General features: G+C 46.9%; 1 protein-coding gene across 1 annotated transcript in view; it reads right to left on the minus strand.

Annotated features, from left to right (window-relative positions):
- The window catches only part of NWD1 (NACHT and WD repeat domain containing 1), a 122,942-nt gene that overhangs the window by 47,466 nt on the left and 49,444 nt on the right, over window positions 1-26,032 (minus strand). Inside the window, exons 7-11 of the mRNA XM_029614195.1 lie at window positions 20,851-21,010; window positions 19,324-19,441; window positions 16,277-16,441; window positions 7,267-7,464; window positions 5,176-5,298 (exon numbers count right to left, since the gene is read on the minus strand). Of these exons, the coding sequence (XP_029470055.1) occupies window positions 5,176-5,298; window positions 7,267-7,464; window positions 16,277-16,441; window positions 19,324-19,441; window positions 20,851-21,010 (764 nt within the window). The remainder of the gene's footprint in view (window positions 1-5,175; window positions 5,299-7,266; window positions 7,465-16,276; window positions 16,442-19,323; window positions 19,442-20,850; window positions 21,011-26,032) is intronic.

A 26,032-nucleotide genomic window follows, 5' to 3' on the forward strand; every position in this document is an offset into this window, starting at 1 on the left:
CGGGCCCTCTGCCTTCTGTGTGTGTGTGGTCTACGGGCCCCCTGCCTTCTGTATGTGTGTGCGGCCTACGGGCTCCCTGCCTTCTGTGTGTGTGTGTGGCCTATGGGCCCTCTGCCTTCTGTGTGTGTGTGTGGCCTATGGGCCCTCTGCCTTCTGTGTGTGTGTGTGGCCTACGGGCCTTCTGACCTGACTCGCCTTGCTCTGTGTGTGTGTGTGGCCTACGGGCCCTCTGCCTTCTGTGTGTGTGTGTGGTCTACGGGCCCTCTGCCTTCTGTGTGTGTGTGTGGTCTACGGGCCCTCTGCCTTCTGTGTGTGTGGCCTATGGGCCCTCTGCCTTCTGTGTGTGTGTGTGTGTGGCCTACGGGCCCTCTGCCTTCTGTGTGTGTGTGTGTGTGTGGCCTACGGGCCCTCTGCCTTCTGTGTGTGTGTGTGTGGCCTACGGGCCCTCTGCCTTCTGTGTGTGTGTGTGGCCTACGGGCCCTCTGCCTACAGGGTGTGTGTATGGCCTACGGGCCCTCTGCCCTGCTCTGCTGCCTTCGGGCCTATGTGTTTTATGTTCATTGTCAGTGCTGTCCTGGTTTGTCTGTACCGTTCTCTGTCAGTCTTGTTTTCTCTTCTCAGTCACTTATACCTCCAGCCATTATCACTCTTACCTGCACGCTTCCTGAATTCATCCTTACTAGCACCCAGTTCCAGTTTCCTGTACACCTGTACCTACATTCACACATACCTCCATGCAGTACCAGTACTTAAGTTCACCCTTACCTACATGCATCTGATATTAGGTATCCCCAATCAGTGTGAAACTCCATTTGCCTATTCCACCTTCCCACTTGCCCATAGGGTTCATTCATTCCTGCCTGCACCAGCCAGCATCTGGACTCTTCTGCAACCCTGCCTCTCTCCACCCAGAGACACCCCTGTTAGTGGTGTTCTCGACTCCTGACCGGAGCCCAACCGTGACAGTATGCTGAAGCCATCCATTTCTGGTGAGAGAGAAAGGACTCTGTATGCAGACGGTGAGTCTCCACGGTTTTTTACCTGCACCCTCTGTCAAACCTTAAATTATCCATATTACCAGAACTGCTTAGCTTGTCAGCTTTCTGACCAGGAACATTGGGTTTGCAGTAATTGTTTGAAAAGAAATGTTTCCGTCTACCAGCAATGCTTAAATTGCTCTGCTCCTACACCAGGATGGTGGACTTGCCCTTGCCTTCTGTGTTTGTTGCCTCCAGGCAAACCCTGCCCCCGCTGCACAGCTAATGGGCCATCCGTTTCTCTCCATACCTCAGCCAGCTCGTTTACACTACGTTCTACTTCTGGCACAACTAACAAGGTTTCCACTAGTGGCACCTTGCAAACTCAGGTTTCCAACACATTACTTCATAAAACTTATAACCAAGAGGCGAGTCATTTTTCAGAAAAACCAAACACTCACCTGATAAAAAAGACGTCTTTGTCTTCCACGCTAGAGCCTCAGAAGCAGGAGGAACTAATTAAGCGTAATAGAACTCTGCTTCCCACAGCTGCTCATCAGTCACGGCTAATAAGCACCTTCCCAAGACGGCCCAAACCTGCCTGTGTCTTCACAAAACTGCAAGTTTCCACCACAGATTCAGGGAACCATGAGATGGGGTTTGGACTCACTCCGGTGCATCAAAAAGGGGATAAGTCTGCTCTGTTGCCCCCGGAGGTGCTGGAACCCGCTCCACCACCCCAAGAGGGGTTTGGCCTCACCACTGTACCCCAGGAGGGGTTTGGACTCACCACTGTGCCCCAGGAGGGGCTTAGAATTACCAGTGAGCATCAAAAAGGGTTTAAGCCTGATCTGCTGCTCTCGGAGGGGCTGGAACCCGCTCCACCACCCCAAGAGGGGTTTGGACTCACCACTGTACCCCTAGAGGGATTTGGACTCACCACTGTGCCCCAGGAGGGGTTTAGAACTACCAGTGTGCCTCAAGAGGGGTTTGAGCCTGCCGTGCTGCCCCCAGAGGGGCCCGAACCGGTCCTGCTGCTGCCGACCCCGGAGGGGCCCGTACCGGACCTGCTACTGCTGCCCCAGGAGGGGTTTGGATTTACCACTGTACCACACCTGGGGTTCGAGACTGTTTCGCTACCTTGGGAGAGGTTTGACCCTGCCCTCCCGCCCCAAGTGCGGTTTGTACCTGCCGGGTTGCCTCGGGAGGGGTTTGAGCCTGCTCAGCTGCCACAGGAAGGGACTGGACTGATTGCGTCATCTCCGGAGGGGCCTGTGCCTGCCGCCCTGCTGCCGTCCCTGGAGGGGCCTGTGCCTGCCGCCCAGCTGCCGTCCCTGGAGGGGCCTGTGACCGTCGTTCTGCCGCCGCCCCAGGAAGAGTTTGGATTTCCCACTGTGCCCCTGGAAGGGCTTGACCTTGCCGTGTTCCCCCAGGAGGGGTATGGACTTACCACTGAGCCCCAGGGGGGGTTTGAGACTGTTTCTCTACCCCAGGAGACATTTAACCCTGCCCTCCTGCACCTAGAGAGCTTTGTACCTGCCGTGTTGCCTCTGAAGGGGTTTGGACCTGCACACCTGCCACAGGAAGGGTCTGGACTGGTTGCACCATCTCCTGAGGGGCCTGTGTCTGCCGCCTTGCTGCCTCGACTGGGGTTATGGATTACCTTGCCACCCCTGGAGGGCTTTGAGACTTTTTCACGGTTCCAGGAGGAGTTTGGGGTTATTGCATTGCCTCAGGAGGACTTTGGATCTGCCATCCTGCGGTGTTCTCTGCAAAGTTGGGACCCCGGAGGGGGAGGAGGCCTTGAAGGGAGGGTACTGTTACGGCTATGCCTGCTATGTAGCCGCCTCACCACCAGAGGTCCTCCACGAGCATGTCCTTCTGGCTGGCCCACTCCTTCCTTCCTGTCTACTCTATACACCAGTCTTGTCTTTATAACCCTGTCTAGCAGTACCATCGGCGCTTCAGCATCGAGCTCGCCTGGGCTCCCTGCTCTAGCCTCCCGTGCTTGGCCTTCGGGCCTTCTGTCCGGTTCTGTGTCGCCTTGCTTGTGGTGTTTGGCCTTCGGGCCTTCTGTCCTGTTCTGTATTGCCTTGCTTGCGGTGTTTGGCCTTCGGGCCTTCTGTCCTGTTCTGTATTGCCTTGCTTACTGTGTTTGGCCTACGGGCCTTCTGACCTGACTCGCCTTGCTCTGTGTGTGTGTGTGTGGCCTACGGGCCCCCTGCCTTCTGTATGTGTGTGCGGCCTACGGGCCCTCTGCCTTCTGTATGTGTGTGCGGCCTATGGGCCCTCTGCCTTCTGTATGTGTGTGTGGCCTACGGGCCCTCTGCCTTCTGTGTGTGTGTGTGGCCTACGGGCCCTCTGCCTTCTGTGTGTGTGGCCTACGGGCCCTCTGCCTACAGGGTGTGTGTGTGGCCTACGGGCCCTCTGCCTACAGGGTGTGTGTGTGGCCTACGGGCCCTCTGCCCTGCTCTGCTGCCTTCGGGCCTATGTGTTTTATGTTCATTGTCAGTGCTGTCCTGGTTTGTCTGTACCGTTCTCTGTCAGTCTTGTTTTCTCTTCTCAGTCACTTATACCTCCAGCCATTATCACTCTTACCTGCACGCTTCCTGAATTCATCCTTACTAGCACCCAGTTCCAGTTTCCTGTACACCTGTACCTGCATTCATATTCACACATACCTCCATGCAGTACCAGTACTTAAGTTCACCCTTACCTACATGCATCTGATATTAGGTATCCCCAGTCAGTGTGAAACTCCATTTGCCTATTCCACCTTCCCACTTGCCCATAGGGTTCATTCATTCCTGCCTGCACCAGCCAGCATCTGGACTCTTCTGCAACCCTGCCTCTCTCCACCCAGAGACACCCCTGTTAGTGGTGTTCTCGACTCCTGACCGGAGCCCAACCGTGACAATTACATCTACCCCTGAACAGGGAGTTGGAGAGAGAAAAGGAACGCTGGTGACAGAGGGTGAGAGTCCGGCTGACCGTATGGGTGTGATAACCCATTATGTGATTCCAACAAAACCAACAGTTGTGACACTTGATTCATTATGGGACTTAGTGGCAGGCTTGAGTAAAGCACTCTTTGAGACCAATGCAAATGTTGGGATCTTGAATAATAAGATTGAAGTAATAGAAGAAAAATTAGGGAAAACAGAATCCAGATTGAATAAGATTGAAGCAATTTGTGAAAATAATTCCTCTGTTCAACTAAAATTACTTAAAGATGTTACCTTTGCTTCACGAAGAATAGAATATCTTGAAAATTTTTCAAAACATCTCAACCTTAGATTTACCAATTTTCCCAGAATTGTGGGTCAAACTGTTGAGATTACTTTAAAAAAATATTTCCTTGAAAATTTAAAGCTTAATGAACAAGGGTTACCTTGTGTCATAAAGCATAATTTTCTGAAAGCCCCACAATTGGTTAAACCAAATATCTTAAATCAGGCTGAGATTATGGAAAATTTGACCGGATATCTTGAGGATTCTTCCTTAGAACTATGTGATAGAGCAACTCTTCTGGTTACATTTGCTAATGTGCAAGATATGGGAATTGTTATGAGAAATTTCTTTAAGAATATCTCTTCTCCATTTTATGGAGCAGAGGTAAGAATTTACCCAGACCTTGCTGGTTTAACGCAGCAAAGGAGACGGGAATTCTTGTTGTTAAGAGCACAGGTTAAAAGTTTAGGATATTCCTTTGTTTTAAGATATCCAAGTAAGTGCATTGTGAAAAGAAAGGATGAATGTTTTGTTTTTCTATACCCAGAACAACTTAAGTCATTTGTAAATGCTAGGGTTATATCTGTAATAACACCTAGCGCACACTAAGTGGGATCTAATAGTTTATAGACACTATGACAGCTGATTAATTTAAGATAATTTGTATTATTTGTAATATTCTCCTATGATTTCATCTCCTCAATTACTTTTGTAAGATTAAGCCAAGATTGATGATTGTTGTACATGGAAATGTATATGATTGTTCATGGCTATATCTCTTTTCCATTGTAAGTGGTATCTTACTTTGTATATGTGAAAATACAATAAAGAATTAAAAAAAAAAAAAAGAAGTACTTAATGCAAGGTAAAACATAGCATAAACGAATAGAATATAAGATAATAGTATACAAGCCTAAGGGACTAGATAAGATGACTATGGTAAATAGATTTGAAAACAAAAGCTGACCTGAGTGGCCGGTCAGTGTGTGAATGACCTCAATATCTTTCACATTCCATAGAATGATTGTCCCGTCTCGCGAGCCTACAATCAATAGGTTGTGATCGGCACTGACCTCCATCACTGTGATCCCTAAAGTGAGAAAGAAAGGTAAGAGGTATCAGTTTTTAAAGTGTTTTTTTATTGTTTTAACTTTAATATAATTTTAACTTAATGCTATTGAAAGAATGTAAAATTTAGATAAGTTGTTTATTTTATTTTATTTTTTTTCATTTTATTTTGAATTTGCTACTGCAAATTCCATGTTTGCAAACCGCCTTGACATGTATTTGAAAGCCGGTATATAAAGTTGAACAAATAAATAAATAAATAAATAAATAAGAGGACATTATGTGATGCTCTCAGCCAGCAGCCATGGGTTCCTAACCAGTTGAGGAGCATGGACACCTTTTCAGCCTCCAAACATTTTGCAGACCCCCATTTGCATCTCTCTAATTTTTACATACAGTTAAAAGTCATATGGAAAACTGATTAATGTAATAAATAACATGCACTCCAGAATCATTTATAATGTGTAAAACCTACATAAGGAATGGTTTCTGATATAAACGGTGCTCTCCCTCCTGCCCTCTCCTTATGGCCTCTTCGGGAGTGCTACTCCCCACCTCCACCATGGTGCCTTCTCTCCTGCCCTGCTTCCCTCCACCTACAGACCCTTCCTGAGTGCTCTCCCTCCTGCTCGTTCCTCTCTCTCTGGTTCTGTCCCTCTCGCCTTCCTCCTGTGACCCCCATCCTGCGCACTTACTCTCCTGCTCTCTCCCCTCTCCTTCCCTCCTGTCCTGTTTGGCTCCCTTCCTTAATACTTTCCTTCACTGGTCCTCACCCTCAAGGCCCCTTCCTGAGTGTTTTCCCTCCTGCCCTCCTGGCTCTTCCTTTGTGACCCCTTTCTGACTGTTGAACGCCCCCATGGCCCCTTCCCAAGTGCCCTCCCTCTCCCATGACCTCCTCCTGAGTGCCTTGCCTCCTGTCCTCATCCCCTTGCAGCCTCTTTCCTGATTCCCCCTTCCTTTCCCATCCTAAGTATTTTTCTATTTATTTGAATATAATACCCAACTGTTTGAATACAAAATTTACCCAAGGCAGGGCACAACATAGTGGAAAGGTAACATCTGAAGGAGATTTAACAGTTCTAGCCTGAAGGAGACTTCAGTAAGGACTAAACTTGATATCCATCAACAGCAGAACTAAACTAGGTAAAATGTAGAACAGGGCTAAAAAAGTACGTCAACAACAGGGCTATGAATACAACAGATGAATACAACAGATCTCGGTGAGATCAACATGTGATTAATTAGATGAGAATAGAAACAACTCCCCTATGAGGAAAGACTAAAGAGGTTAGGACTTTTCAGCTTGGAGAAGAGACGACTGAGGGGGGATATGATAGAGGTGTTTAAAATCATGAGAGGTCTAGAACGGGTAGATGTGAATCGGTTATTTACTCTTTCGGATAGTAGAAGGACTAGGGGACACTCCATGAAGTTAGCATGGGGCACATTTAAAACTAATCGGAGAAAGTTCTTTTTTACTCAACGTGCAATTAAACTCTGGAATTTGTTGCCAGAGAATGTGGTTCGTGCAGTTAGTATAGCTGTGTTTAAAAAAGGATTGGATAAGTTCTTGGAGGAGAAGTCCATTACCTGCTATTAAGTTCACTTAGAGAATAGCCACTGCCATTAGCAATGGTTACATTGAATAGACTTAGTTTTTGGGTACTTGCCAGGTTCTTATGGCCTGGATTGGCCACTGTTGGAAACAGGATGCTGGGCTTGATGGACCCTTGGTCTGACCCAGTATGGCATTTTCTTATGTTCTTATGTTCTTAACATCTCAACAGGCCCGGTGCGATTGGGTGTGCACACTGTGCATTTGCATGGGGCAGCAGGAGAGGTCGTGGGGCCCTCCAGAGGAGCTCAACCCACCAGCAGCCAAAAATGGGGAAAAGCCGCAGCAATGTTTCCTCTCCCCTGCACATGTGCACGCACAGCTTCCTGGCTCCATCGCAGGAAGACCCCTACAGGAGACGACACTTGACTCTACCTTGCTTGAAGCCAGTTAGTGTGGTCTGCAGGGCCCCACCAGGAGGCTGGAAAAACCCACAAAGTGGGATGAGTGTAGGGTGGGGATATTCTTTTAACCATTTCACGCACTGCTGGCACACTTCTCCGATGAGAGATGGAGAGGAAGATGCAAAGAACAGGAGCCGTGCCAACACCTCTGTGTATACAATGCTTGCATCTACATGGAGAGAAAAGAGAACACATTCTGAGCAAAGCCCTGAAAATCCATGCTGGGGGAAGAAGGGTGGCAATTTTCAAAGCTGTGTGGGTAGATGCAAAATCCTAGGTTGAAAATTTTAGGGAAAAAGCACCTACAGAGATTTTTGCACCTGCTTTTTCAGTGGGCAGTCTTTCCCTGGAAAGCTATGCATCTTATTGCCCCCACCACACTAACTCCACCTCTAATCCCATCTACTTTCTACCTAGGTAAAAGCACCCATGTTGTTGATCTCCGGGCAAATGGCTTTTGAAATTGCCCTCCCCATGTCCAGTGCCATCCAGCTCCAAGAGACTGGTACCGTCCAGGTCAAGAATTCTAATGCCAACCTTCTAAACTATTTAAACATTGGGGACCTGAGCACTGTCCTCCCAACAGGATTACCCAGAGGAGCCAAAAACACTCAATGCTTATTGATTACACTGTATGTTTCTGGAAACTGCATATCCACCATGAAAGAGCAGAGACTCATGCATGGGTTGAATCTTCCTACAATTTATGCATCATAGTTCTGTTGTAAGCCACTCTGAGTCCTTTATTTTTTGGAGGAAGGCAACACGTAAATCTCAAATCCAGGGTTGCCACCTGGCTCATGTCATAAGGAGCAGGCTAATCCAGTCCTGGTTTTACCCTATTGCATGCAGGGACCTGTCGTTCTGATTATCTTATTGATTTACCTTAGAAAATCAGAATGACAATCCCTGCAAGCAATAAGGTAAAATCAGGATTGGATTTGTCTGCTTCTTATAACATGGAGCCAGGTGGCAACCCTATTAAAATCTAATGTAAAACATGGAATGGAATGGAGGGTGGGGATAGGCTGAGTAACCCTGTAACATGCATCTTGTGGAACAGTACTGACTGAGTAGAAGGGCTGAGTGTTCCTGTGGCATGCAGACTACAGATCTTCAAATTATTAGAGGTCTATTCAGACATAGTCCGGACAGATAGCTGGCTAAATTTATCCAGCTAACTTTGGAGGTATATTCAACTGTGCAGCCACACTACTGAATGTAGCTGGTGTGGTTATCTTAATTAGTTAGCTGGCTCACCATTATCTACTTTTTAACCTCTTTCCCATCTATCCCCAACCCAGAGATGAGAAGATAAAAGCAAGTTTGCTTACCGTAAACGGTGTTTTCTGTAGATAGCAGGGAATTTAAGCAAGTTTGCTTACCAAAAACGGTGTTTTCCATAGATTGCAGGAAATTTAGCCATGCATGCTGGGTGACGTCATCCATGATGTCACGAAGGTGGAACTTACTCTCATAGCTCGAAGAGCTTTGAAGTGCGCATGACCTCGGGTTCCCGCGCTCCTCAAGCTTCCTTTCAGTTGGTTTTCCAGGCTAAGTGCTGGTGTAGGCATTGCTAGGATGGATAGCTGTCCAGGGAGGTGGGAGGGAATGCATGGCTAAATTCCCTCTATCTACGGAAAACACAGTTTACGATAAGCAAACTTTCTTTTTTCCGTCGATAAGCAGGGCATTTAGCTATGCATGCTTGGAGTCCCAAGCTCGTAGGTTGCAGAGATGATATTACAATGTAAGAAAACATTTTTTTTTTTTTGCAACCTATGGAAGGTGGACAGCCATTAAGGCTTTGAAATAGTCTTTAGAATTGCAGATCCCAATGAGGAATCTGATGCAGATTGCTGATCGAGGCAGTAGTGCGATGTAAATGTATGAATGGATGATCAGGATGCTGCTCTGCAAATGTCCTGGATTGGCACTCCCTGGATATGTTCAATGAAAGCTGCAGTCGCTCTAATTTGATGAGCCTTAATTGGACCTGCGAGAGGCATCGCCTTTGTAGAATAGCAGTATTGGATACAGGTGGTAAGCCAGTTAGAAAGTGTCCGCTTTGATTCCAGTTGACCCAAATTGTTTGGGCTGAAGGAGACAAATAATTGAATAATCTTGTTCTTGTAATAGGCTAAAGCTCTTTTACAGTCCAAGGTATGAAGAAGTTTTTGTCGATCGTCCAAATGTGGTTTTGGGCAAAAAACCGGTAGGGAGATTTTTTCGTTTAAGGGAAAAGCAGATACTACCTTTGGTAGAAAGGAAGGGTGAGTTTGTAATACCACCTTATCATGGTGAAATTGAAGATATGGAAAATTGACTATCAGTGCTTGAAGTTCACTTATTCTTCTTGCAGAAGTGATGGCCACTAGGAAAAGAACTTTCCAGGTTAAGAATTTTAGCATAGAAGATGACATGGGTTCAAAAGGTGGATTCATCAACCCTCGAGGACTATATTAATATCACATGGAACTACTGGTTTTTTAAAAGTTGGGTGCAGTCGAAGCAAGCCCTTCATGAATTTGGAAATCAAAGGATGGGAAGAGGTGGAGCAGCCCTTATCCATGACAAGATAAGCTGCAATAGCACTAAGGTGAACTCTTATGGATGTTACTGCTAGTCCTGAAAGGAATAAACTGTGGAGATAAGTCAATAGCGATTATGGAGGACAAGAAAGGGGGACAAGTCCCTGAAGGGTGCACCATTTTGAGTACCGTTTCCATTTGAAAGCATAATTTCTTCTGGTGGAAGGTTTCCGTGATACCATGAGAACTTCCATTATGTTTGGTGAGAGATTAAGTGAACTCAATATTTGCCTTTCAATCTCCACGTTGTCAAGTGAAGGGAAGACTGCCTGGGGTGAATCAGACTCCCTCCTTCTTGTCAAAGGAGAAATGGCTCCATGGGCAGTGGTATTGGAGGGTTGACTGAAAGATGAAGAAGATAAGTATAGCATGGTTGTCTCCGCCATGCAGGAGCTATTAGGATTAGATTCGCTCCATCCGCAATACATTTCTGGATTGTGCATGAGATTAGTGGTATGGGAGGAAAGGCATATAGAAGGCCCCTCCCCCACGGAATCAGGAAAGCATCCTGCGATGTCCTGGGTATACAGGGAAGAAAAGAGCAAAATTTCTCTACCTTCCGATTTTCTTCTGATGCAAAGAGGTCTATCTCTGGAGTACCCCCAGTTTGCGAAGATCCTGTCTGTTTGAGACAGGATCCATTTGTTTGAGTGACCATTTGTGTGGGTGGAAAACTCAACTGCATTTACCTGCTCTTGTGTTTGCAAGTCCTGGAAGGTAGGATGCCTGTAGGAAGAACTTCTTGTGTTCTGCCCACTCCCATATTTGAACCGCATCTTTGCAAAGAGTCAAGGAACCGAATCCCCCCTGCTTGTTTATATAAAACATTGCCACTTGATTGCTCTCCTTGAATCCATGACTGGAATGCTATTAGAGAGTTCCTTATTGCTCTGAGTTCCAACAGATTTATTTGGAGACACTGTTCTGTTTCCGACCATAGTCCCTGAGTCTCTAGATGTAAGAGATGGGTTCCCCATCCTTTTGTGGATGCATCTGTTGTGAGTATTAGCTGATGAGGGGGATGCCAGAATGGGCTTCCTTGATTTAGGATGGATGGATGAAGCCACCATCTGATGTCTTTCTTCATGGAGTTTGTAACTCGTACTTTGTGAGACATTGGCTGCGTCAGCTGGTTCCATTGAGATTTTAGACCTCATTGGAGATGCCATATGTGAAGACGAGTATTTTGGACTATGTGAATTGCTGCGGCCATATGATCCAAGAGTACCATTATGTGATGTGCCGGAACCACCCTCCAATGTAGAAGAGCCTGAGAAAGGAATTGTAAAGTCCTGATTCTGTCCTGAGGTAAAAAGGCTCTGGAAAGTGGAGTTTGAATAACTTCTCCTATGAATTGAATGGTCTGGGAGGGGTGGAGCTGGGACTTCTCATAATTCACTATCCAACCCAAGCTCTCTAGACAGAGGAGCATGCATTCCACCTGCTGTTTTAGGAGTTGAGCACTGGAAGATACAATAAGCCAATTGTCCAAATAAGGAAATATGTTTATTCCCTGTTTGCGTGTGTGCCACAACAACAGCTAGACATTTTGTGAAGACTCAAGGGGCAGAGGAGAGACCAAATGGGAGTACTTTGTATTGGGAGTGGTGGTTCACCACTTGAAATCAGAGGTAACGCTAAAATTTCTCATGAATTGGAATGTGAGTGTAAGCGTCGTTTAGATCTAGGGAACACATCCAGTCATTTGTTTGTAGAAAAGAAAGTACTGTTTTGAGAGAAGTCATCTTGAATTTTTCTTTTGCAAGATGTTTATTTAGTACTCGAAGATCCAAGATGGGGCGTAGACCTCCTGATTTTTTGGGAATGAGGAAGTATTGGGAATAGAAGTTGTTTTCCCTTTGAGAGGAAGGCACCAGCTGGATTGCCTTTTGTTTATGGAGGAGTGATATTTCCTTCATGAGAAATGGGATTTGCATTTGAGGAGTTTTGGAAGTAATGAGATGTGGAAGAATTGGGAAGGAACTGAAACGTAGTCGGTACCCTTGGGAAATTATGCGTAGTACCCATTAGTCTGTGGTGATACTGGACCTCTGGACCACTGGAACTGTTGTTGTGGCAAGTTGATTTAAAAAGATTGTTTTGGAGCCTGCTGAGAAGGTTGAGGCTTCTGCTGTCTCTGGGTCCTTTGCCGTGGTCTCTGCTCTTGCATTTGAGATTGAGGCCTTTGAGGTTGGAAAGGCTGTTGTTTATAATTAGGTTGGTAGGGCTGATAGTAGTGATATGGTCTGTGATAATAGAAACCTCTTTTATATGGACTGAAGTAACGCCTAGATGTGGAAAGCATGTCTAGAGGTGTCGCCAAAGACTGGACCGCAATATTCTGTTCCTTAATTAAAGAAATGGTCTCTCTGAGTTTCTCCCCAAAGAGGTTGTCCAGTCTGCATGGTAAATTTGTTAGTCGGTCATGCACGTCATCTCTTATACTGCTGGTTTGGAGCCATGCCAGACGTCGAGCGGAGATGGATATTGCTGATGATTTTGCAGATGCATCAAAGGCTTCATATGCTGTCCGCAATAAATGACGCAACCCTTCTTGGAGGTCCAGGAAAGGCTGAGGTAGTGGAGCATCTCCCTGCGAGGTGGTCAGCAGGGGTTGTAGTTGCTGAGTACAATTAAACAGGTATTGTATAATGTAAAATTGATGGTGGTTAATGCGAGAATTGAGCATTGAGTTCTGGTAAACCTTTTTTGCAAAATCATCCAGCAGTTTATTTTCTTTTCCTGGAGGTGTGCTAGAATACAGTCTGTTCTTTTTCGCCCTTTTCATTGCCGACTCTACTACTATTGAATTATGAGGAACCTGCACATTCGAATAGTAGGAGGTTTTTCTGCATCCTATATTTTAAATCTAGCTTTTTTGAGATTGGTGGAAAAAGGAGCGGAGTATCCTAAGCCTTGTCCATAAGGCCCTCTAAAATTTGATGAGGAGGTAGAGCAGTTGGCTCAGCCGGGACATCTAGTATTTGGAGAATTCCCATTACCTCAGATCTTAGGTCTGGGAGTTTCCAAGTTTCAATATTGAGTGCTAAACCCATTTTCTCCAGGAATTTAGCATAGGTGAGATCTTCTGGTGGTGAAGTAGGTTGGGGGAGTTCTTGTGGAGGGTCCGATGGCATACCCGTTGAACTCCCCGGAGTTCATAAAGGAGAAAGATCTGGAGAGATCGTGTGAACAGACGACACAGGAGAATTTGTTGCATTCGTGCCTGTTCTTGCCCTCGCTCCACCTCTCTACCTCTGAGGCGACTCCCTTTGGGTCTAATGGACAGTTGCTGCCGCGACTTCTCCTCACCGTTTCTCCCGGAGTCCTCAGGCTGGCCTGACGCTGCGGATCCGCCATGTTCCTGATGACGTAGGGCGCGCGCGCAGAAGTTTGTACCAGCAAGGGCGCAAACCTCAGGGGCTTTCCCCTGTAGTGACGTCATCCACTTCCAGCATAAAAGGTCTTTGCTTACGCTTACGGATCGAGTTAGCAAGGGATTGATTGCGGGAATCATCTCGACCCGCTTCATTCTCTGCTGCTCTGCCTCTTTGAACTTACCAGGGGTACCCGCTCCTTGGGGGCCCCGCTCTCTCCTCTTGTTTTCAGATTGCTAAGACGGGATCCGGTACTCGCTCCTTGAGGGCCTATGTCCCCGAACGCTCAGAAGACTCCCTACTGCCTGGAAGCGATCGCAGACGTGAACATTGTGAGTTTCTTTTCCAGTTGCGTATAGGAACTGGTACTCGCTCCTCGAGGGCCCATGTTCCTAGAACTCTGAAGATTCTCTTCTGTCTAAGACGCTATCGCAGGTACGGAGATCGTGAGTTATTACAGATTGCAGATAGGAACCGGTACTCGCTCCTCGAGGGCCTATGTTCCTAAAACCTTTTGAAGTCTCCCTTCTGTTTCAGAAGTTATTTCATATACAGATATTGTGAGTTCTTATTACAGTTTGCCTAGAAACCATCACAGAGATAATTAACTGTGAGTTACCATCACTCTCTCAGAGCTGTTCCTGGAACCAGGTACTCGCTTCTCAAGGGCCTAACTCTCTCCAGCTACTGAGCTTTGTTAATATCTATGTGATTGTATCATCTACTTATTTATTTATTTAGAAACTTTTATATACCGGTATTAGTGGGGACATCATACCGGTTCACATATTAACTGAAAGCTTGGAAAATACATTTCAACAGGGAGAGTGTAACTGGGTGGGGGGTTAACCAAAAGGCAGTATGAAAGGATAGAGAAACAAGAAGTCATACTTCTGGATATGTATCCAGCATACCCTGTCTACTCACTATCTATGAGTCTCTCTCTACAGCTTAGCAAACCCGGAGATTGCAGTTCCAGGATCTGAGGGACTTCAACCCTGCCGGGCACATCATCTTACTACTGCCACCTCTGGTGGTTCTACTACCTGTCTAATAAAGAACTATCTGGGTCTGTCTGCTTACTCCAGCCTAGTCGGTGGTCCCTCTCTTGATGTCCTCTTGAGGGCGCTGTCATCTGCCATCGACCCAAGGATTCACCATTCTACATTAGAGTGCTCATCTCTCACACTTCAAGAGCTGAGTACAACAAACTGCTATCTTGCAGTCTACCCTCAACTGTTGCTAACATCTTCTTCCTCAGGAACTGTATCATAACCAACTGCTACTTCTTAGCAAAAACCATACAGAAGGCCAACACCTCCCTTTAGGGGAACTCTCGTATATCAGGTTGCCACTCTGTGCGGAGATCCATAACAGATACTATTTCCTCCTCTCTGGAAAAACAGATCTTAGATGGTTGCTGACCTCTCCTCTCTGGGGAGCAACTCCATAGCAGCTTCTACTACAGATTACTACGCGGCAGTCCTAACCTATAACAGGCTGTTAACCCCTAGCAGATACTCTAACAGATTGATAATTCCGCCTCCTGATGGGGTGATTGACAACAGACTGCTAACTCCTCCCTTCTTGATGAGTGAAGCATGACAGATTGCTAACTCCGCCCTCCTGGCGGGGTAAGCCACAATTAGATTGCTAATTCCTCGCTTCTAAAGGAGTCTAGTCATAACAGATTGCTAACTCCACCCTCCTGGCGGGGTGATCGCTAACAGAATTGGAGCGATGCAGAGATGGTAGACCATGAGGTGGAGTAGGAGAAACTCGTGGAGATGCAGGACCTTGTGAAGCTGGTGGAAAAGTATTAGGATCTGATAGTAAACCTTGAAAAAAGGTGTGTAACAGCGTAGTGATCTGAGACATTGTCTCTTGAGCTGTTGGGCAATGAGGCTGGTCAGGTATTCTGGCAGATTTTTTGGGCCGTTTAACTGGTGTTTTTGGAAGTGATAAGTGAGGAGACCTTGGCCTCTTCTTTGATGGTTTAGGAAGAGAAACCAGATCTAGTGATGAATCCCAGCTGCCCACTGGCTCGTCAACTATAATATCAGATAAAATTGACGATGGAGAATGGTAACCTCCTGGCGGAGATGTAGTGTGCTCCAGAGCAGATTCTGATAAAAATGGTACTGCCGATGGAGGTGTAATTTGCTTTGTTTTGGAAGTTGACTTACGTGGTCTATCCTGTAATACAGGTGCCGTAGTCGACTTCGCATCATCAACCAGAGAAGGTTTTTTATGTTTATGAGTGGATTGCATCGTGGACTTCCTAGATGCGTCGTGGTGCGTCGTCGATATCGACACTTTTGATGTAGTTGACGCATGCGTCGATTGCGTCATACGAGGCAGAGAAACTTGAAGCGACGCAGGTTTCAACGACGCATGTGTCGTATGCGTCATATCCAGCATGGCACTTGATGCATGATGCGTGGTTGCCGACGCAATTTTCAGCGCACAGCCTTCTGAAGCCGAATGCGCGCGTCAAGGAGTCTCGGACCGGGGTTTTTGTTTGCCCAGGGAAGACTTAGTCAACCTTTTATCAGTCAGAGAAGGGGCATACAAATGCCTTAGCCTCTCCATTTTTTTCTGCTCTCTATCTTCTCACCCGTGGGGACATTCTTCCACAGTCCCTGCATGTGGCCTGATCATGGTCAGGACCGAGGCATAAATAACAATAATTATGGCAGTCGGTCACCGACATGATCTTACCGCAGGAGCAATACTTAAATCCTGGGCTTCTTGGCATGTTGGAGATCTTCGTTCATCGAATTATTTCGATTTTCTCTTTTCCTGTCAGGGATGAGAGTAGCCACACGTCCGTGTAGTACCGCGGAAAAGTAAAACTAAAGGGAATCTTGAGGAGTGCGGGAACCCGAGGTCATGTGCACTTCAAAGCTCTTCGAGCTATGAGAGTAAGCTCCACCTTCATGACACCATGAATGACGTCACCCAGCATGCATGGCTAAATGCCCTGCTTATCGACGGAAAATGTCTTCCTCACCTGGTTTGCCTTCTATAAAGTCAATTGTAGGCTTGAAAAGCAGGAGGACATCTCTCACGAGTTCAAGCTCAGGAGAACTGATCCTCGCACAGCACATGGCGAAGTCTTCTATCACGCTCTTTATGCCGCAGGAAAGTATTTTACAGCTCATCCAATTCATGTTCCCTAGCAAAATGAAGGAGCCAGGGCTCAGAATGTGGAGATACAATGTAAGTTCTTATTTCAGGACAGGGGGCCGTGAGTTCTTATGTTCTTAGAAACTGTACAGCTGTCAGGTTGAGCATAGGCCAAGACTATGGTGAAGGTCTCTCTTACTGTAAGAATCATTTAGCCCAAACCACCTTTCCAGCAGGCAGAACAAGAGAAATTCAGCTTAGTACGACACAACTCACTATATCCGTACATTATACATTCCTTAATGCTTACGCAGTTTCCTTTACAAGTTACCCTCTCAGCTTTTTCTCTTCCCAATTTGATTCCCCCCTCCCCTTCATTACCTGGCGGCTGTGGGGGTTTTGAGGGGTATCAGGTGAGGCAGGCAGGGTTGCAGATGGGGGCTTAGGAGGGGGCCCTCAGCCCATGTAGTATCTGTGAAATCAACGGGTGGGGGAGGGTCCCCGGACTGCTTCGGTCCACAACTTCTTGTGAATCTTTTGCGGGGGTCCCTATTTGGTTACTATGCCCAATATAATTTTTACTGATTTTGGGGGGTGGGGGGATCAGGCCTGCTGGCCCAGAAGGATTTTTTTTTTACTACTTAACAGGTTAACTTAACTTTGCCGAGGAACTCTTCCAACTTATCAAAGTACATTTTATCTTGGTAATGTCTTATCTGGGTAAATTTTAACAAGTTAAGAGTGACTGGAAATTTAAACCTCGGAGTAACTCAAAGGTTACCTGGACAAACCCCTTTGAATATGGACCTCAACTTACTTTCTACCCCTGTATTATACAGGGGTATGATATAATATAATGGTATAAACCATAAAGCAACCCACCTTTAAAAACTTAAACCACGCAACAGCAAAATCACAAAGTAATATCAAATTAAACGTAGAACACCAATATACCTCCTATTGGGAAACCAGAACACACTGGAGTGCTACAGATCACTACACAGAAACTACACACTAGCAGAATACTTCACAGTAATCACATAGATAGAACATGGATAGGCCCTCACCAAATACAGAATAAGTGACCACAAATTATAAACAGAAATATGCAGACAAAAACTGAACTGGAGACCCCAAGAAGCTAGACTCTGCATGCAGTGTAACACTAAAGAAATAGAAACCTTTATTAATGTTAGATGTAACATGGGGCGTAACCTGCACAGAGCAGCAGCTACTACTCTTACCAGTAGGAATAGGGTTAACCTGCACAGAGCGGTAATTAGTAACTTAACAGTAGGAATGGGGGTGACCTGCATGGAATAGCAATGACTACCTTAACGGTAGGCATAGGGGTAACATGCATGGAGTGGCGGTTACTACCATAAGCAATGCTGGGCAGATTGGCGGAATCGTTTGGTCTTTATCAGCTGTCATTTACTATGTTACTAAGCCACAGACAGCTAAGAAACAGAAAAAAAGGTTTGGAGCAGAAGGGTAAGCAATACCAAACTCTGAATGCCACAAACAGGTCTGATTTTCAGGATATCTATAATGAATATGCATAAGATAGATTTGCATGCACTACCATTGCATACAAAGGTATCTCGTGCATATTCATTGCGGATATCCTGAAAAACAGACCTGTTTGTGGAACTCTAGAACTGCAGTTACCTAGGATTGCCCGTCGTGGGACAGCCCCGGGACCGGCAGCACTTACCCTGGAACCCCGAAGGTCTTCGATGCGGCTCGGACCCCCACCCTCAGTCTCCTTGCACCACCTCCACAGGCACGTGCGTGCGCAGCCACACATCCCTTAAAGGCTCCGTGGTGGGGAAAACCACTTTGTGGCACCTGCAGGTGGCATCACCAGGCCTCCCTACTTAATCGCTGGTTGCTCAGCCCTGCCTTGCCTCAGCAAGAGCAGTATGTGTTGCCGTGTGTTCCTGCTTCCTGCCTCATCCCTGTCTCGTCCAGCCTTGACCAGCCTCCTGCCCTGCCGCTCCAGTCCATCCTCCTTGCTTTTACCCTACCTCTGCCTAGGACTGATTTCTCGGATTTGACCTCTATGTGGACGTGGACTACCCTCTTGTTTTCCGCCTGCCACTGACCATTGCTAAGGAGTTGGACTATGCTTTGCTCGCCCCCTACTCTGACCCTTGGCCTGTACCTGGTGTTTCTCAGCTTGGCCCCAGACGCTCTCTTACTCTCTGCCCTAGGGGGCCATCGCCTAAGACCTGCCAGCCCCCAGAATCCAAGGCTCAACCTGCGGGGAAAGGGATTGGTAAAGGTGAAACTCTTGTTCAGTCCTGCCCCGGGGCACATTCACCAGCTGTCGCTGTGAATCTAGGGGGTTCGCCTCTAGGCTGCGCCAACCACAGCACAGCATAAGGATCCACTTTCCCTACAGCCTGATGTAGTAGAAAACATACCCTCAGAGTGGCCCTTTTTGGGCACTCCTAGACCCAACTCAAACAGCTCCCTCCTAGACATAAGGAAACCCTGAAAACAAACTCTACCTTGGAACTGAGGTAAATACAAAAAGGGAACATATAAGAGAAGAAGCCCGGCTCTAATCTTGCTAACTTAAGTACATTCTCAGGCTTAAGTATCACAAAAAAAAAAAAAAAAAAAAAGCGAGATTGTCACTAAAAAGTTATGGCATCGTCACATTGGGTAAGGTTACTATGTTCCAAGATAGCTCCAGGTCATTTGAGCTATTTCTGCATTTCACCCACTGTTTCTATGGACAACGTAGTTCCATGTTCCCTAATAAAAGCAGGAACTACAGAGATGCAGTGGGGACAAAACCGGGACTGGCTCAGCCCATTCTGGATGTTATGGAGCCATCAGGTAAATCATTCATTAGTGCCTCTGATGCCTCTGTAGACTGACACCCATGGACCAACCCCACGGTGTACAGGTACCACCTACCTAGCACATCTCGTTTCAGTTCATCCATGCGGCCGGCATTTAGCAAATGGAATGGCAGCTCGCTCAGCTTCCGCAGGTTGGCAACACCATCTGAGAACCACAGGGGCTGGCTTGCCACCTGGTGCAAGAAATATAATGGGGAGGATGGTAAGGGGGGAGGGGAAAAAAACAGCACACACATTGGTCTTCAGGTGGAAAATGGGATGGCACGGGAAGAGACAAAATGGCAGACACCCCCTTAGTGCTTCTGGCTTGATATCAGCAATTGTTCAAATGCATGGGGGCAGATTCGAGGACTGAGGGCAAAATAAAGACATTTTAAAAAAGCACAAAAGGTCTGCAAGCCGGCTTACACGCACAGCTGTAAAACGGGGGCCACGTTCCAAGCCCGCTGGTTACTTTGTGCCCGCAGACCCGACCAGCGAGCTGGTTTTCAAAGGGAGCCCACTCTCTTGTCTTGTCACTTCACTGCATTAGTTCACGTATGTAGATCAGTACCCCGCCCCAAACCGTGGAGGGCACAGGTAAGAAGTATTTTAAATAAATAAGTTCAAGGCTGGTGTTCTTGACAACAGACGGGAAGTACAGACAGTAAAGTAAGCCTGGAGATTTCAGACTGAAACCTTTGCTCACACTTTGTCTTCCCTGGCTTAACCCCCACCCTCTTATTGCCCCCACAACGAAAAGCCCGGGGGCTGTGGAAAAGCCCAGTGAATTTCCCCGGATATCGCTATCCCCGGAATAGTTATCCATGCAAATTCCTTTGGAACCGTCCTCCCCCATGTCCAAGGCTTTAACATCTGCAGCTTCTGAAAGGGAGCAAAAGTGGTGCCATGGAAAACCAGCACTGCCTTAATCTTGAATTTAACCCTTGGAAGGGCAAAAGTCCTCGCAGAAGATTTTGCAGGCATAGGTTTCCTTGGTGGATTTTTTTTAGCTTCCCTTTCCTGAACTTGCAGGAAATTAAAATCCTTGAGACATAAGATACGCTGTTTCAGAACCATGCAAGCAAAATGGTGTATGGGTTTTTTGCACTTTTGTCTTTTTTTTTTTGGCCAGTGTTTAAACCTGGTCCATAGAAATGTAACAGATTGATGCTGGTGGCACAGCTCTCATTGGGCCCAGTTTTCCAAAAATGCTCAGTGCTTCACTTAGTTGCCAAAATTTAGGAAGATTTTTCAACTGATGTAGGAACCTAGGTTTTCGACTGAAAATTGCCCTAAATTTAGGTACCTAAAACTTAGACCTGCAATTCATTTGATTAGATTTAAATGCTTAGCTTAGGTGCCTAATGCTGAAAATTGGTGCTAAGCACCAAACTCCTCCCCACACACACACCTTCTCTAATACCACTCCTGTACCTGCCCCCGTATTAGGTTCATAATTTAAGTGCCAAACTCCCAAAGTTAAAGAACTTAAATCCTTTGAAAACCCCTTTGTGATTAGAAGAAATTGCATTAGGGTCCCCCTTGGTCCCTCTCTCTCCTTTCCACATTCCTAGGACATGGTGTGGTCTTGCTGACTTACCTTCCTATCAGCTTCTAAAGACTTCTCGAGGAAGGGCAGCATTATAGGCCGTTTTGCACCCTGACTCCAGGTCCCTTTAAAGAAATCTCCTAGGACCCAGTGCCTCGTGTCCCTTTCACTCGCCGAGAGGTAGCATTCCTGCACCATTTCAAGAAACTGCCTGCAATGCATACAGCAAACAGTTATGACTCTTTAGCATTCCTATCTGTAAGTTTCATGCACTACCTGCACCGATTCCTCAATACTCAGGAGCAGGTGAGGTGTTATTGTACATCATAAGCCTATAAATAGACTAAGCTGATCACTGACACCTCTGGGCAGTGATGGCTTTAGGTTTATGCTGCCCCTGGGGCACTGTAGGTGCCTTCACTAGAACAAGGGGGAAAGCCGACAGTCACTCAGCATGCATGGTTCAGAGAAATGTATCCTTGAAGGATACTAATGAAACAGGAGAGTTAGGGCATCCCAACAGAGAGGTTCCATTAAAAGCAAACATAGTCCATGTGCCAATATGTAAAAAAATCACCGAAGCTAATGATTTCCGAATTATCCCTAACAACTGAAAAGCAGGTTGTTAATACAAACAAAAAACACACTTTGAAATGCCTGTATGCCAATGCCAGAAGTCTAAGAAGTAAGATGGGAGAGTTAGAGTGTATAGCAGCAAATGATGAGATTGACATAATTGGCATCACAGAGACTTGGTGAAAGGAGGATAACCAATGGGACAGTGCTATATCATGGTACAAATTATAATCACAATGATAGGGAGGATCAACTTGGTGGGAGTGTGGCACTTTATGTCCGGGAGGGTATAGAGTCCAACAGGATAAAGATCATACAAGAGACTAAATGCTCAGTAGAATCTATATGGGTAGATATTAGGGATGTGAATCGTTTTTTGACGATTTAAAACAATCGTCAGATATATTTTAAATCGTCAAAAATCATTAGAGCCGCGATACAATAACAATTCCCCCGATTTATCGTCAAAAAATCGTAAATCGTATGACATAGTGAGGGCAAAGGTAGCGCCAGCGCCATTTTGAATGTTGGCAATACGGCACGAGTGCAGGAGGTCGCTCCCGGACCCCCGCTGGACTTTTGGCAAGTCTTGTGGGGGTCAGGAGGCCCCCCCAAGCTGGCCAAAAGTCCCTGGGGGTCCAGCGGGGGTCCGGGAGCGATCTCCTGCACTCGTGACATCGGGTGACAGGAACCAAAATGGCGCCGGCGCTACCTTTGCCCTGTCATATGGTAAGGGCAAAGGGCCACCGGCACCATTTCTATTAACGCAGCCATGGCCCGAGAGCGGGAGATCGCAGGAGATTGCGCCGGGACCCCCCCCCACTAGACCCCAGGTAATTTAAAACATTTTAGGGGGGTTCGGGAGGGTGGGGGATTTGTTTTAAAGGGTCGGGTGGGTTTTAAGGTTGTTTTGGTGTGCCGGTTTTCCCGCCCTCCCCCGATTTACGATTTTTTACGATTTAAAAAAACAAAACAAAACATGACGATCAGATTTCCCTCCCCCCCCAGCCAAAATTGATCATTAAGATGATCGATCACACGATTCACATCCCTAGTAGATATCCCATGTGTGTTGGGTAAGAGTATAGTGATAGGAGTATACTACCATCCACCTGGACAAAATGGTCAGACAGATGATGAAATGCTAAGAGAAATCAGGGAAGCTAACCAATTTGGCAGTGCAATAATAATGGGAGATTTCAATTACCAAAAATCCAATGAAGCAACACCTGCACTTCAGCAAGTAATAGAAACCACAATAGTGCAAGGAAACATCTGAATTCAGATTTCAATTACCCCAATATTGACTGGGTAAATGTAACATCAGGACTTGCTAGAGATATAAAGTTCCTGGATGTAATAAATGACTGCTTCATGGAGCAATTGGTTCAGGAACCAACAAGAGAGGGAGCTATTTTAGATTTAATTCTTAGTGGAATGCAGGATTTGGTGAGGGAGGTAATGGTGGTGGGGCCACTTGGCAACAGTGATCATAACATGATCAAATTTAAACAAATAACTGGAAGGGGGGCAATAAGTAAATCTCCAGCTCTAACACTAAACTTTCAAAAGGGAAATTTTGATAAAATGAGGAAAATAGAAAAAAACTGAAAGGTGCAGCTGCAAAGGTTAAAAGTGTTCAACAGGCATGGACATTGTTTAAAAATGCAATCCTAGAGGTGCAGTCCTATATATTCCACACATTAAGAAAGGTGGAAGGAAGGCAAAACAATTACCGTCATGGTTAAAAGGTGAAGTGAAAGAGGCTATTTTAGCCAAAAAAATCATCCTTGCTAACTCGTATTAGGAATCATGAATGGAGTTTAAATACCAGAGCTTGTGACGTCATGCAGTGGGACGCCCCTGAGGTTCCTGCCATGACACATGTAAAGGAAGGGGCTGTGCGCACGCGCACCCTAGGTGACTCCGGGAGAAAGATGGCGAACACAATCGCCCATGCCGGACCGGGGGCACCGAAGGGGTCAGCTTGGAGAAGCGGAGGCAGCCATCTTTCCAACAGGGCCTAAATCAGGCAGGAAAAAGGTGAGCAATAGAGGGCGTGGCCATCTGCGACGGGGCACAACAGTACCCCCCTTCCAAAGGCCTCCCCTCCAGGGGGTTTTGGCTTACAAGGATGAGACTGATGGAAGTGACGGATCATGTCTTTATCCAGGATATTGGCCATGGGCTCCCAGGAGTTCTCCTCTGGCCTGTATGCCTTCCAGGAGATAAGGTACTCCCAACGTTTACCTCTTTTGCATACATCCAGTATGTCCTCAGTGGTATACGTGATATCCTCTTCGGCATCAAGAAGTGGTGGCTCCGAGGCTTTGTTGGAAAATTCAGACAGGACGAGAGGTTTCAGTAGTGCCACGTGAAAGGCATTATGAATCTTCATGGAAGGCGGTAGCTTCAAACTGTAAGTCAAATTCCCAAGGCGTCGGAGAAGGGCAAAAAGTCCGACATACCGCGGAGCAAAACGTGCAGAGGGCAGCTTTAAGTGAAGGAACTTTGTACTAAGCCATACCTTATCCCCAGGCTAAAATTGAGGTGCCTTCCTGTGGTGAGCATTGTAAGTCTTTTTGGCCCTTTCTCCCACCTTGAGGGGTAGATCCTTAGGGGCAGATTTTCAAAGGGGTACACGTGTAAGATACGCACGTACCCCCCAAAAACCTGCCCCAAGCTCCCACTGCGCGCGCCGAGCCTACGTTGAATAGGCTCGGCGGCGCGCGCAAGCCCCGAGACACACGTAAGTCCCGGGGCTTTCCTGGGGGGGGCGTGTCAGGGGGCGTGTCGCAGTGGCGCGTCATCCGGGGGCGAGGCCGCGGGTGTGGTTCCAGCCCAGGGGCATTTCGGGGGCATGGCCGAGGCCTCCGAGACTGCTTCCGGCCGGGGAATCGCGCGCAGACAGGCCTTGGGCAGGCGTAACTTTTATAATAAAGGTAGGGGGGTTTAGATAGGGCTGGGGGGTGGGTTAGGTAGGGGAAGGGAGGGGAAGGTGGGGGGAGGAGGAAGGAAAGTTCCCTCCGAGGCTGCTACGATTTCGGAGCGGCCTCGGAGGGAACGGGCAGCGCGCGCAGGACTCGGAGCGCAAGGTGCACAAATGTTCACCCCCTTGCGCGCGCCGACCCCGGATTTTAAAAGATACGCACGGCTATGTGCGTATCTATTAAAATCTGGCATAATCTTGTTTGAAACCTGCGTCGCTTCAAGTTTCTCTGCCTCGTATGACACAATCGACGCATGTCGCCGGGTGCGCAAACAAAAGTACATACTCGCGTATTTTTTTTAAATCTGCCCCTTAGTCTGTTTACGCAATTGTTGTAATTCCATTGCGGTGACTTGAGCTGCTGAAGATGTCACGGAGAGTGGCAAAGGTAACGGAGGTAATGGTTGGCGGCCATACATCTCTTGAAAAGGTGTTGATCCCGTAGCAGCAGCTGGATGTGAATTTATGGCGAATTCGGCCCAAGGGAATAATTCTGCCCAGTCACTTTGTCTAGTATTCACATATGAGCATAGGAATTGTTTGAGCGTCCGTTTCATTTGTTCTGTTTGGCCATTGGACTGCGGGTGATAGGCAGAGGTCAGGTCCAATGTGATGTCGAACTTCTGACACAGAGCTCTCCAGACATTTGCGGTAAATGGGACGCCTCTATCAGACAAAATGTGTTTGGGCATGCGTGGAGGCGAAAGATGTGCTTCACAAATAATTTAGCCAGTTCAGCAGTGGATGGTAATCCTGGCAGGGCCACAAAATGTGCCATTTTCAAGAATCGATCAACGGTCACCCAGATCGTATTGTTTCCAGCAGAAGGGGCTAAGTCCACCACGACGTCGGTTGCAATATGTATCCAAGGTTCCTCTGGTACAGGCAGAGGCTGGAGGAGACTCCAGGGATGTCCAGCAAGAGGTTTTTGTCTCACGCAGGTGGCACAGGAGGCCACATAGGCTTGGACATCAGTCTTCATAGTAGGCCACCAATAGAAATGTTGGAGCATGGCTAAAGTACGACCTAGCCCAGGATGACCAGCCAGATGGGAGTCATGTGCCCATTTTAATAATTTTTTTCTCATACTCAGCAGCACCACTGTTTTCCCAGCAGGGATGGCGTGGGTGGCTGCTTAACACCACCTTCTCAGGACTGATGATGTGACGAGGTTCATCGGGTATGTCCACCAGAGAAAAGGAGCGCGAAAGGGCATCTGCTCTAACATTCTTTTCTGCAGGACGGTATTTTAGTAGGAAGTCAAAGTGGTTGTAAAACAATGACCACCTCACTTGCCGGTGATTAATGCGTTGAGCATGTTGTAAATATTCCAAATTTTTATGATCCGTATACACCGTTATTTGGTGCTGTGCACTTCCAGCCATGGACGCCACTGCTCAAAGGCCAATTTTATAGCTAACAATTCTTAATCTCCGATTCCATAATTATTCTCAGCGGGAGAGAATCGTCGTGAGAAGAAAGAGCAGGGATGGAGGACATTGGCATCACTGTATTGGCTCAGTACTGCTCCCACGCCGACGTCGGAAGAGTCAACCTCGACAATGAAAGGACGCAGAGGATTGGGATGACGAAGGCAAGGCTTGGTTTGGAAGGCTTCTTTGAGAGTTTGAAAGGCTGCTACAGCCTCAGCAGACCATCGGGATGGAT

The sequence above is a fragment of the Rhinatrema bivittatum genome, chromosome 8 (genome assembly GCF_901001135.1).
Source record: "Rhinatrema bivittatum chromosome 8, aRhiBiv1.1, whole genome shotgun sequence".
Taxonomy (NCBI): Eukaryota; Metazoa; Chordata; class Amphibia; order Gymnophiona; family Rhinatrematidae; genus Rhinatrema; species Rhinatrema bivittatum.